The 11,712-nt window shown below is 40.9% G+C and overlaps 1 protein-coding gene across 7 annotated transcripts; it reads left to right on the top strand.

Annotated features, from left to right (window-relative positions):
* The first annotated feature begins 1,211 nt into the window (after positions 1–1,211).
* CCDC126 (coiled-coil domain containing 126) lies at positions 1,212–11,145 on the top strand. 7 transcript variants are annotated; one of them, XM_085540570.1, is made up of 5 exons: positions 1,212–1,276; positions 5,776–5,875; positions 7,720–7,849; positions 8,377–8,773; positions 9,479–11,145. In XM_085540570.1, exons 4-5 carry the CDS (start codon positions 8,536–8,538, stop codon positions 9,658–9,660), a joined length of 420 nt encoding a protein of 139 aa, XP_085396696.1. In that variant the 5' UTR covers positions 1,212–1,276; positions 5,776–5,875; positions 7,720–7,849; positions 8,377–8,535; the 3' UTR covers positions 9,661–11,145. The 7 variants fall into 7 exon arrangements, with proteins under 7 accessions (XP_085396696.1, XP_085396695.1, XP_015709348.1 ...); XM_085540569.1 differs by having other exon boundaries at positions 5,776–5,879; XM_015853861.3 differs by having other exon boundaries at positions 1,267–1,325.
* The last annotated feature ends 567 nt before the right edge of the window (positions 11,146–11,712 follow it).

The raw sequence follows: 11,712 nt of genomic DNA, 5'->3' as shown, positions 1-11,712 counted from the left end.
TTTTTTTATTTTCCCATGGGATGGATTGTGTAATCAAAAATAATAAAAGCATTCCTTTAGCACAGCTTCTTGTGATTCCTCTGTGGGAATACAGCATCTATCTAGCTCAATAACCGCATCATTTTCCAAACTGAAATGGGCCTTTGGGTGAACACCAACATTTTTTTTTTTTTTTTTGCACCAGCAAGAAAAACATCATTTTTCCTCAGTAGGTCTTGCTAGGAAGACTAAAATAAGGCACTGCAGACTATTTAGCATCATAAGACTCATACAAGTAAATATTTGCATACACATCTGATTTGCTGTCTGTTGGGATACCACCTACCCCCGGTTTTGTTTGGTTTTTTTGGGTCTAGGCCACCAACCCCTCTGATGCATTAATATCCTTTTCTTCTTCCTGTTGGAGCAATGGATTTAAATGCAGAATTTTCCTGTGTTTAATACATGTGGAAGGGTAAAAAATACGATGTGACTTGCTGGCACAGCTCTGTGCACACAGCTGACTTACGTGGATACTTGAATACTACAGTGTCAGAGTGCCAAAGCTGTGAGTGGCTTCTGCAGCCTGTTATCAGAACCGAACTGCACGTAACAGCACACTAACCACATGCCAAACCTGATGGATGGGGCTTGCTTGTGTGCCCACTGTCAAAACTCATTTACGCCAGTAGAGGGCAGAAATGACACCTTTCCCATTTTTGTAAAGACACCCTGACTTCATCCAAATCGCAGGAGTGAGCTGGAAAGGACCCATCTAGACCAATGTAATTAACGGGGGCACCTACAGCTAGATCATGTTGTTCGGTCCCAAGGAATGGGGCATCCACCACCTCTCTGGGCAACTTGTTGCAGTGCTTCACTACCATTACTGTAAAAATCTGCATCCTTCATATTAGCCTAAATCTCCCCTCTTCTAGTTTGAAACCATTTCCCCTTGTTCTATCACAGCAGACCCTGCTGAAGAGTCTGTCCCCTTCTTTCTTACAGCCCCCATTTAGAAAGGCTGCACTCAGCTCTACCCTTTCTCCAAGCTGAACAGCCCCAGTTCTCAGCCTGTTCTCACAGGTGAGGTGTTCCAACCCTTGCCTTATTTTTGTGGCCTATCTCTGCTCACACTATCAGCTCTATGCCCCTCCTGCACTGAGGACCCTACGAACCCCTCCCCCCGCCAACATGGCGGCCGCGCAGGGGGCGGGCAGAAGCGGCTCTCTGTGCATGCGCCGCCGAGGCGTTGCGGCAGCCCTCCCGGCGGGGAGGGGAAGGGGCGGGCTGTGGGGTGAGCGTTGTTCGGCGTGGTGCGGTCGGTGGAAGCGGGACGTTGTGAGGTGGGTGCGGGTGGCAGCGGGGATAACGCGTAGGGGCCGTGGGGGGGTGAGGAGGGGCGAGCGGGCGGCTGCGGCCTGCAGGACCCGGCCTTCCGCCTGTCGGCGCCCGCTTTGTTCTGCTTCGGGTTGGGCATCGTAGTTTTATTTTCTTGCTTTCCTTCCTGTGGGGTCGGTCGTGCGGTATTTGTGATTGTTTTCAAGTGATTTGTGTGGAAGCACCCGGTGAGGGATTGAAACACCGCACGTAGCCTAAGCAGGTGTGGAAGTTGCTGTGAACTTGCAGAAATCCTTGGTGGCTCCGTTGCTCGCACTCGGTGCCCGCTGTGTCACAGCGCTGAGTGCCGTGACTCTGCAGGTCTGACGGCTGTGCGGTGCTGCTCTGCTCACCCGGCTTATGGAGGGGCCGGCCGAGCTCACAGCGCTGCAGTGGGACTTATAAGGAGGAAGGACGGCAGTTTGCTTAGCCCGTGTGTGAGCAGGAGTGGGATCATTAGCAATGGTAATGCGCTGACGGCTCCCTTCCTCGTTTCCGTCGTGTATCTATTAGTTAATCACTCATTTTTGCTATCCTAGTCCAACGTGTTAGTATCTGTAAATTCTCTTTATATAACGTGTCTCTGAATGGTAGTGATGGATGGAAGGGAGCGCGAGTTCTGGGTTGGTGCACCAGGGCAGCACGGAGAAGGATGTGTGGTGTTTCTTATATAGAGGTGCAGTTCTTCAGTGTGGTCTACAGCAAACTAACAAATGCTCCCAGCTTTATTCCCCTCTGTGGGTGACTTACTGGTGCTGGAGACGGCTTTTCTCTTGGGATTTTTACGTACTTTGTAACAAAGCCTTCAGAATATGAGCTAACAATTCATGAGACTTGCTCTGACTAATTGTGATGTGTCGTTGTTCTGCTGCAAGTGTCGTGAATTGCTATTTCATCCTTGTGAGAATATCAAAGACATGGGCTGATGGCGATAGCAACGCACTGTGAGCAGCATCTTGTTCTAGTGTTCTGTGTGCAGAGATTGCACTTTTTGATCACATTAATTGCTCCCTTTGATCCCAGTTTGACTGCTAGAGATACCTGTGTATAAAACAGAGGTGTCTGCGTCCTCTTTATGTTATTCCATGCATTTCAATATGCTTTTAATTTAATTCAGATACTTGAGAACTCCAGGGAATTAAGCAATTATTAAATTAATTCAATCCAATAAATAGGTCTCTCTCTTAATGCTTTTTCAGGTAAAGTTGTAGCTACTTCCAGTTCTTTTAACCTCTTCTTCATCCCTTGTGGCTTCTGGCTTTATGAAGGAGGCACTGGTGTAAACTAATCCCATGCTTTTTAGCTGGGAGATTGAATGCCACTGAACTGCTACAAGTAAAATATTTCCCCTGGAGTTCATGAGCACCCGTACCTTGTTGAGAATGGCTGCACCCACTGGTTTTTGCATCTTGCCCACGTAATGTGGGGTAACTGCATGCTGTCAGCTTCCATTGTCAGCTGTGTAGACTCCATATCTACAGACAAGTAAGCATCAAAAATACGTGTTAAGTTGTTTACAGTAGCTGTCAAAAAATCTGCTGTGCATCTCAGTCATTCGGATGAATGTGTTTTGTCCTGGTGGAAATTTACTGCTGAAATGTGCTTTATAAGGTATTTGTTATTTGAAAAGCTCTTTCAGCTGTGACTGAAATCTAGCACCGTCAGGTGGGCTGGGTTTCCTGAACCAAGCGTTAGTAATAGTCTCTTAACTTTTCTTGTATGATTATGAGATATACAAGAATTATAGTGTGGCAGTCACTTTACTAGTTGGCTTTTAACCCCCTCCCCCCATCCTGTTATTTTTAAAACATTCAGTGAAAATCTCTCAGTAGCCCACGCTGATAGTCTTGAAATGATGACTGCTGGTATAACTAGCTAAAATTAGCCAAACGTTAACATTGCAGAAGGAAGTTTTGGGTTTTGAAGACGGGGTGCAAACATAGCTGTGAAATTTCACGGAGGAAGTTGTCAAGGAAGTGTTTTTTATAGCCCGGTATTCAACTGTGCTGAAAATACTGGGGCAAAACTACCAGGAGAAGGCAGGGCGGTACCTCCTGCTCTGCTCTAGCTGTGGTTCTTGGTTGCGGGTGTCCCACTATGATGGACTGAACCACAGTGGCAAAGCATACAGACAAAAGTGTACCAGATGAAGTGAAGAAGCTGTAGGAATGCTTTGAGGCCCAGATGGACCAAGTAGGATATAATATACTGTCTCCATTGATATTTGCTTGCTTTAGCTTTCTTCCTAGCACTTGCCAAGTCATTTCCCCTCTCAAAACCTTGGCTGACTGCCTGCAGACAAGGAACAAAGAATTTCTGTTGGTTGATTTTAGAAGCGTTTGCTGACAGTGGCCGGCAAAACAAGGGGGAGGGGAGGAAGGAAAGAGAGGCAAGCTTAGGATACTTTACAGGAACTGAAAGGTGTTCAGCAGACTCCTTAGGCTAATGCAAAGTAAGAAGAGTCATCGGCAGAAAATGCAAAATAAGAACAGTACAAACTGGGCTGCATTTGAAATTGAAACAAGTCCCCAGAATTTCTCAGATTCTGCTATTCTAAGTGTTGTGTAGCGTTTGGGTGCTCAGATGAGTTCGGTCACAGAGGCTCTGCAAACTTGATGGGTGGATCTTCAAGTCTAAAGGTTTATTTATTTTATTTTATTTTATTTTTTTATTACTTTCTGAATTGAAAGTTGTGTGCTGTTCTCAGGTGTGTAGGAGATAAATCTGCTGCTTACCTTCTTACTCATTACTGAGTGCTGTTCTTTGTAGTTGAGCCCAGCAGACATTAGTATTAATTCTTTCTATTGACTGATCTGTGCCACAGGTTGAAAAGACCCTGAGGCCGTATCAGCATCCAGGTGTAATATTTTGAAGGACTTTGTGCCAGGCATTGCTGAGGCTTTTGGCCATAAGGTCTTTTTTCTTTCTCATCCCTGTTGGTGGAACTTCTCCATTGACCAGATTTTACACCAGCAGTGAAAGGAAAACTGGATGTGCTGAGGGTTGGTCCTATCAAAAATGTGATTTTATTTATCTTAGGGCACACTTTGCAAGTAATTTTTTGCTGCCTAGTAGAACATCCAGGTCTTTTATGGAGCTATGCAGCTCTCTTCTCTTATCTCAGCTCTCTGTTATCCCATCATACTTGAATTAAGTAACAGATGGGGAAATATATAATGTATATGCTTGTGTTTTATATATATGTGTATATATATAAATAATTATTTTCTCCTGATTCTCACCAGGAGTCACAGTCCTGTGTAACAGGATGTATGTAATTTCTTTGGACATCTATTTGTCAGCAGCACGCTATGCAGACTTCTGTCCTTCTGCCAAGCAGATAGCCAGATAAAAACACAAATAAGCAGAATACAAGCATCAGTTTTGGCCTTCCTGTTCTGGGAAAAGTTTCTGATTTATCAATCAGAAACAGAAGTGTGATCACAGTATGTAATATATTGAGTAAAATTGCTGTTTATCAGGGTCGCTTCCTTCATGTATTAGTTTGAGACCTATATAGATAGATCTCTTGGGTACTGCTGAGGAATTTCTGCTTCAGTATTTGGCATTCTGTCTTTCAAATATATGACCAAAAGGTGATTGAATCAGGCTGTGTGTTAATAATACAATATTGAGGGCATTTTTCCTGGCTTCATCCTGGAAAGCAGAGTGATTCAGAGGCTTCTGTTCCAGCCCCTCCCTCTCCCCCTATTGACACTGTTTATCTTTTTAACTAAATCTGCTTACTAGTCATTACCAGAAGCACCTGATAGTTGCCCGCTCCTTTCTTATGCTCTTATACTCAACATCTGTTCTGCCCTTTTTTCAAAGCCAGGAGGTATGTCCCATCTCATGTTGTTTATGAGGATGTATGAGGTGTACCTTTGTCTCATAAACTGTTGTGTTTCTTGTGAGGTTCATGGATGTCATCTCTGGGTTTTGCCAGGAATAAATAAGGCAGAATCTAAGGAAAACTGCAGCACGATTCAGCTATCATGGTTTTAAGTACGGCTTGGTTTCCATGGAGCAGAGTCAGTATCCAGATTGAAGTCTAATGCTATTGTTTAAGTAGCATCAGAGAGTAGAGCTTTGCTTTGTTATAGAACATACAATGGATTTTACCTGTCTTTCTTTGGTCCCAGTTTCTTTCGTTTCACACAGTCGTGATACAATTTACACGTGATTTCAGAGCCAGCACACAGTTGAGAGGATGGAGGTGTCTGTATGGTTGCTTAATTTTTTTTGTTCTTTCTTTTTCCTCCATGGAACTTTAAGGTTTGTCTTGTCTGTACTTCTGTCTTCATGATCTTTGCTTTGTGTTCAGTAGAGATGGTAGGAGCTCCAGCAGTGTGTAATTCTGTGTTCTTTTTTCCTGTTGTTTTCCTGTTGTCCTCCTTTGCCGTGAAATCACTTCAGCTGAGGCTGGAAGAGCTCTAAGCCTGGGTTCCCACGCAGGCTGAATCACTGTGAAGAAGGAAGTCTCAGCTGCTTTTTTTCCCCCTTTCAGCAGGAAGTGGTAGGTAAGGAGGAAGTAAGAGAATGGGGGGAAGAATCCCAGGGATCGATGCTGGCTGCTTTGTACAAATGTGCTGTTATTTCATGAGGTGTTACCTCTGTGTTATTGGGGGGAAAATAAAAAAGGTCCATTCTGAGTATTTTTATTTAATCTATTATGTTCACGCTCCAGAACAGGTTTCAGGTCACTGCAAGCACCTGTTCTAGGAAAAAGTAAGAGGCCACATCTCCAGAACTCTTGAACTTGCACTGGAATTTAAATAAGGGGGAAATGCCTCTTAAAAATGCCTTTATAGCATAGGAAAAATGACAGCTTTTAATAGCTGTGCCTTACTCCCTGTTTCTTTCTCTGGGTTACTTGTGTGGCGTTAGGCCATTTGCCCAGCAGGTTGAGGCTGTTCATTTCAGTGGTCAGCGTGCGCACTGTGAATGAAATACATGTGGCAAAGGCCCAGTCTGTAGTTCCTACTGCTCTTTGGCAAGAGTTTATTCAATCTGTTCATCTTGGCCAGGATTCTTATCTTGGCTTGTGGTCTTATTTACAGTGTAATGGCAGAGTTATTGCTATTCCAAAGCTCTCTGGTGATACTGTCTAGTAAAGCGGTTCAGGCTGGGATTTGAGTGGGGATCTGTGGAGAGCTGAATTTCATGAAAATTCTGTGAGTGCTGTGTGTTATTTCAAACAGAACGAAATCAGATCTGCAAGCTTTGGTCTTTTCAGAAGGGGGAGCGGAACTTGTGGTCTTTCTCTTTGAGGGAGGTATTGTTTGTTAAGAGTCATCACATGGATGCACTACTGTGGTACATCATATGTAAATGTTTTCCATCCTGTTTGTTGCTATGCAGGGGTTATGTTACCTACCTAACATAGGAGCAGTAACCTATTCCTGATTCACAGAGTTCTGTGTACCTCTCATTTCAGTACACCCAATATCAAAAGTTAGATTTTGTGTACTGACAAAATACCTCGTGACTTCTCAGCAACTTTGTTGTTCAAATCCTCGAATTGTCCCCAGTTGGGGTTTAAAGTTTTCGGAGTAATGTTGATATATCATCTGAAGGATGAAGGTTAAGAGACAATCAGCACACCTCAGAGCACTGCTGATGGTAACACTTGGATTTGCAGTAGGCTGTGGTTTGTTGGTGTTAGGCCAGTTGAAGTACTCAGCAGAGGTGATGAAACACACTGTGGAGTCTGAGTGCAGTTTAGGTGGGTGCTTAGCCAGATGAGGACTGTGCTCTCAATATTCTGAACTAACATTGTCTATTCAAAACAGAGGTCGAAGTCTGGTGAGGAGCTCTGCTGAACGTCTATCTACAGTCTAAAAGCTACTCATGTCAGATTACATGTGGGAGAGAATGGAGAGTAACATGAAAAAGCACCTTTAGGTAGAATCAGTTGCTTTTGGCAGACTTAAATGATGAAATTTTCAATTATCAGTACTTCTTCAATAGTAAGTTTTAGAGTTATCTGGGTGATGTATGACAACTGGGTTCATTTGAAGAGAAAAAATGAATAAGAACACAAATATGTGTGTATGCAAATGTGATCAGTCTGGAACGTACGTGTCCACTGTAGCCTAAGAAGAGTGAGTTATTTCAGTGAGATTCTTAAGGCTTTTTTCAGTTCCTGTGTTTAAATCAATTTTGGGACGCTCAAATATTACAATAAAGTGGATTTGGATTCTGCTATTTCCTCTAACAGTTGGTTTAAAACTGAAAATGTATTTCATTTTGAAAAATACATGGCTCGAAGAGATCAATTTCAGCTACTACATGGGAAGATTAAGGTCTTTTAGTCCTGCACTTTGTCTTGTTTGAGTAAATTTTTTTCTTCCAATACAGGGTTCCTTGAAGATGTCTGGCTCATTTTACTTCAATCTCCCTGGCTATTTCCTGTTGAACTGCTGAAGTTTTCCTCCTGCTTGTTTTCCTGAATCCTTAATCTATCAAGTTGTCAGAAGTGGCTGCTATGGTAAGTTTTTGTTTTGTTTTCCTTTGTTAGTAGTAGTAGCAAACTGCTAGAAGTGTGTGCAGCGTGCATCTCTGTTTTGGTTTTATTTCTGAGCAAGGCCCCCAAAAGGAAGCAAGAAAAACAAGCAAATCAAAACAACAGAACTGTACAAAAGCAGATAGCAGCCAACTTGAAACTAACAAACCAAGAAGCCTTGTTTTCTCTCTTTGTATTGCCCAATGCTTCTACATGAGTAATTAAGATCAAGTGAATCATTTCACAAGTCAATTCTAGATGCTGCATTTGGGCTTACTGGTTCAAAGTACAGTATTTAAAATATTTAAGGTAACTTGTAAAAGCATGGAAGTTTTGAAGAACAAAAATAAAAAGAGGAAACCCTGTAAAAGCAGATGAGATGGAAGGATGAATGTAGCTCTGAGCAGATGCAAGTCTTTGGCTGTAGTATTGCATTTGGAAAATTGTGTTTGTCCTTGACCTCAACAACTAGAGCAATTTTGATTAACTGAGTAATGTTTTACATGTTTCAGGAATCGAGGCCAGCTGAACCAAGAAGATGTGTTGATGATCCAGCCAGAAGAATTCTTACTTTATAGAAATTCTGAGTTCATTTAATATGTAATATCATTTGACTAACCTAAGTTCACTTATTTTTCTTCAAATTACGACACCTGTGGCCTTCATCAGAAATGTTTCTAACATTTTCAAGAAAAAACATGTCCCAAAAACTAAGCATGTTTTTACTGGTTTTTGGAATCATTTGGGGTTTGATGTTGCTACGCTACACTTTTCAGTATCCAAGGCGTCAAAGCAGTGCTGAGCTGCGTGGTCAGATCTTAGACCTAAGTAAAAGATACGTCAAAGCGCTGGCAGAAGAAAATAAGAATTTAATGAACGGTGGCAGTGGAGCCTCTGTAGCAGGATATGGTAAGAGGAAAAAAAGCATGCTGATTGTTCAGATAACTTTTTAAATGGAATCTGCAAGGCTGTACTCCTTCAAGTAATACATCTTGATTGCTCTTTAAGAGAAAATATCTCTGTGTACTAATTATTTGGGTTTTAGTTTATTGACCAAAATTGAAATTTGAGATGTGTTAGACCTTGTAAAACCAGGTAAGTTTAAATGTCATCTTTGTCTCAAATTTGAGAGAAGATAGTGGTGTGCATTGCATAAGAAATGATATATTTTAACAACAGTTTTTCTGTTACTTAGAGTGTTTAATAACTACTCTTTTATGTTGGAAGGTATTTGAAAATATTCTGTCACACTGTGAGGCTGAATGGTGCCACAGGTGGATATTATCTGGGTGAAATTTGAAACACTGCCTTTGAAGAATCACCACCGTTCTGTTTGAAGTTTTGTTCTTACTGTCTTAATATTTTGCTGCCTTGTTTCACATCTTGGTGTTGTGGGGGTATCTTCCTTTAGGAAAGTATCAAAGAAATTATATTAAAAAAAAACAACACAGAAAACCAACACAAAAACTTCTAGTTCTCCCCCTCCCCCCGGAGTCTGTTCTCTTTTTGAAATAGAATATTAGATGGGGTAACAAACTAAGATATGAATATTTTGTAATAGCAGTTATTGTCTGCATAGAGTAAATAATGGGATTTTTTTTCATTGCCTTTTAGCGGATCTTAAGCGAACAATTGCTGTTCTTCTGGATGACATCTTACAGCGTCTTGTGAAATTGGAGAACAAAGTGGATTACATCATTGTGAATGGCTCAGCAACGAATACCACTAATGGAACTAGCAACCAAGTATCAGTGAATTCAAGTAAACGTGCAAAAGCAGCAGGCAACATTAGATAGCAAAGCAGGCTGTGTTGTGTTGCTACATGTATGATAGATCGTAATTAAGATAAGCTTTTTATCTCTGGCTAGGGTAAAGCAGTAGCTGATTCTAAATGAAGCATATGCTATTCTGTTGAAGAATGCCTTGGATATATATATATATATATAGGCCTAACTTATGGTCATAAGGTACAAGGTTCTTAAAGCACTATTTCATTGCCTTTGAGCAGTGCTTCTAAAGTGATATTTGTTGTCTTGAAAGGTATTTTGATATCATCATTTGATATAGTATGCCCTTGGATAATAACAGTAAATGGACAGCAATGAGGAACTTAGGGGTAGGTTTATAAATGTATTTATTTAAATATAAATATAGCATATCTTTTGGATAGGTGAGCAGCGTTGTAGCTTATTCATATTTGTGATCTGCATTAAACAGGTAACTGAGGAGAACATTGTTTAAATATGTTAGAAAATGTGTATACTTAACAGTATTTTGTTACTCACTTATTAAAATATTAAGTTGAGGATAGCGCTTTGGGGGGGATAATGTTTTAGAGTTGTGACCCAAAGAATGTCTTTATTTGCACTATCAGAATAGCTAGAGAGAATTTACTGTATATTTAAGAAAATCAGTTCTAATAGGAAAACATCTTAGGTAGTTACACTGTTCAGGTGTATGCTTGTGTCAGACTTAGGGCAGTTAGATTACCAAAAGCAAACATAATCTGTGATATCTCACGATTGTTTCTTACTAAGATATTTAAGTGTAAGTATTTTTTAAACGCAGATGAAACTATTTAAGTGATGGAAATAAGTTTTAGATATGTGAATACTGTTTATTTTTATTCACTGCTGTTTCATTTTAACTCTTGAGTAACTTGTGATTTGTGATGAGAGCAGCACACCATCTCCCTGAAATGCTTCCCTGATCAGGGGGGAGAGCAACGAAGGGAGACGAGGCATCTCTGCCTTTAACAGAGATATTGTACTAAAGGTGTCTTATTGAATATTTCAGAGCTAAGGTAGTACTTGCCTTATGTCTAAGTTAGCCTTATAGCAAAGCGAATTGCAGTGTGGATGCACTGTATTTCAAAATGTTACAGAAGTCATATTCAAGTGCCACTGAGCCTGCTTTTATAAAACGTAGTGAATAGTGAATGTTTTGCAGGGAGGGGAAGGCTGTGTTCAGGGACTTTAGCCAAACGTGTGTTCGTTATTTATCTTATAAGGTGAGTGGACCCTATTTCTTTGCTTTGTTTTTTTTTAGCAGCGGTCTAATTTTAATTAAGGAAGAACATGCAGTAAAAATGGCGGTGCTGGATGACGTACCATCCAAAGCTATGTGTCTTTTCTTTTTCCCCTCTGCATTTGTACATTGGAAAATATAGTTAAAACCATAGCAGACAGACAATGTTTTGTTTTGGTTTTTTTTCCTGTCAAACTGTATGTGAAGTTGTGCTTCCTTGCAGAAAAATAAATTTCTAATTGTACTTACAAAGACTCCTGTTCTGTGTGTTGTGGGTTCTTTTAACAGCGCTGTTATTCTTAATGTGCTCCAGGTGTTTCAGGAAAGTTCTGTGTCTCTGAGGTTTAGTAGTAATATCTACTACTTGCAGCTGAATCACCGGATCCTCTTAGTGTTGAATGTTTGGGAGACTTTCAGACTAGAGGTGAGTGGAGAAAGATACTGAAATATAGTAAAACAGATTGTTTTAAATCTGTAATCACAAAGACCCCACTCTTGACAAACAGCGCCATCTGCAAGTTTGTAATGTGGAGGCTGGTTTTTATGTCTGTCTGTGCTTTTTATTCCCTGGGTATTTGATCTGTAGCAATAGAAACCTTGGTGGTGGTGCCCCTTGGCACCATAAAGAGTAATGCAAGTGATTTTGCTTGTGTATGTAAAGTGTCTTTTTCTCTTAAGGGTACATGAAGTCAAAAGCAAGTTTGAGGATTGCTAAACAAGGCTAACAAAGGATGCCGGGTGTGTATTTGTCTCTGTGTGCACATGTGCAGGATTTTGGAAACAGACACATATTGACTTAAATGCAGTTATGTACCCCTTGT

The sequence above is a fragment of the Coturnix japonica genome, chromosome 2, assembly GCF_054131305.1.
Source record: "Coturnix japonica strain WE chromosome 2, WE-NBRP24, whole genome shotgun sequence".
In the NCBI taxonomy this organism is placed as follows: domain Eukaryota; kingdom Metazoa; phylum Chordata; class Aves; order Galliformes; family Phasianidae; genus Coturnix; species Coturnix japonica.
Note: the sequence above shows the minus strand (reverse complement) of the source record. Positions and strands in the feature narration are given on the sequence as shown.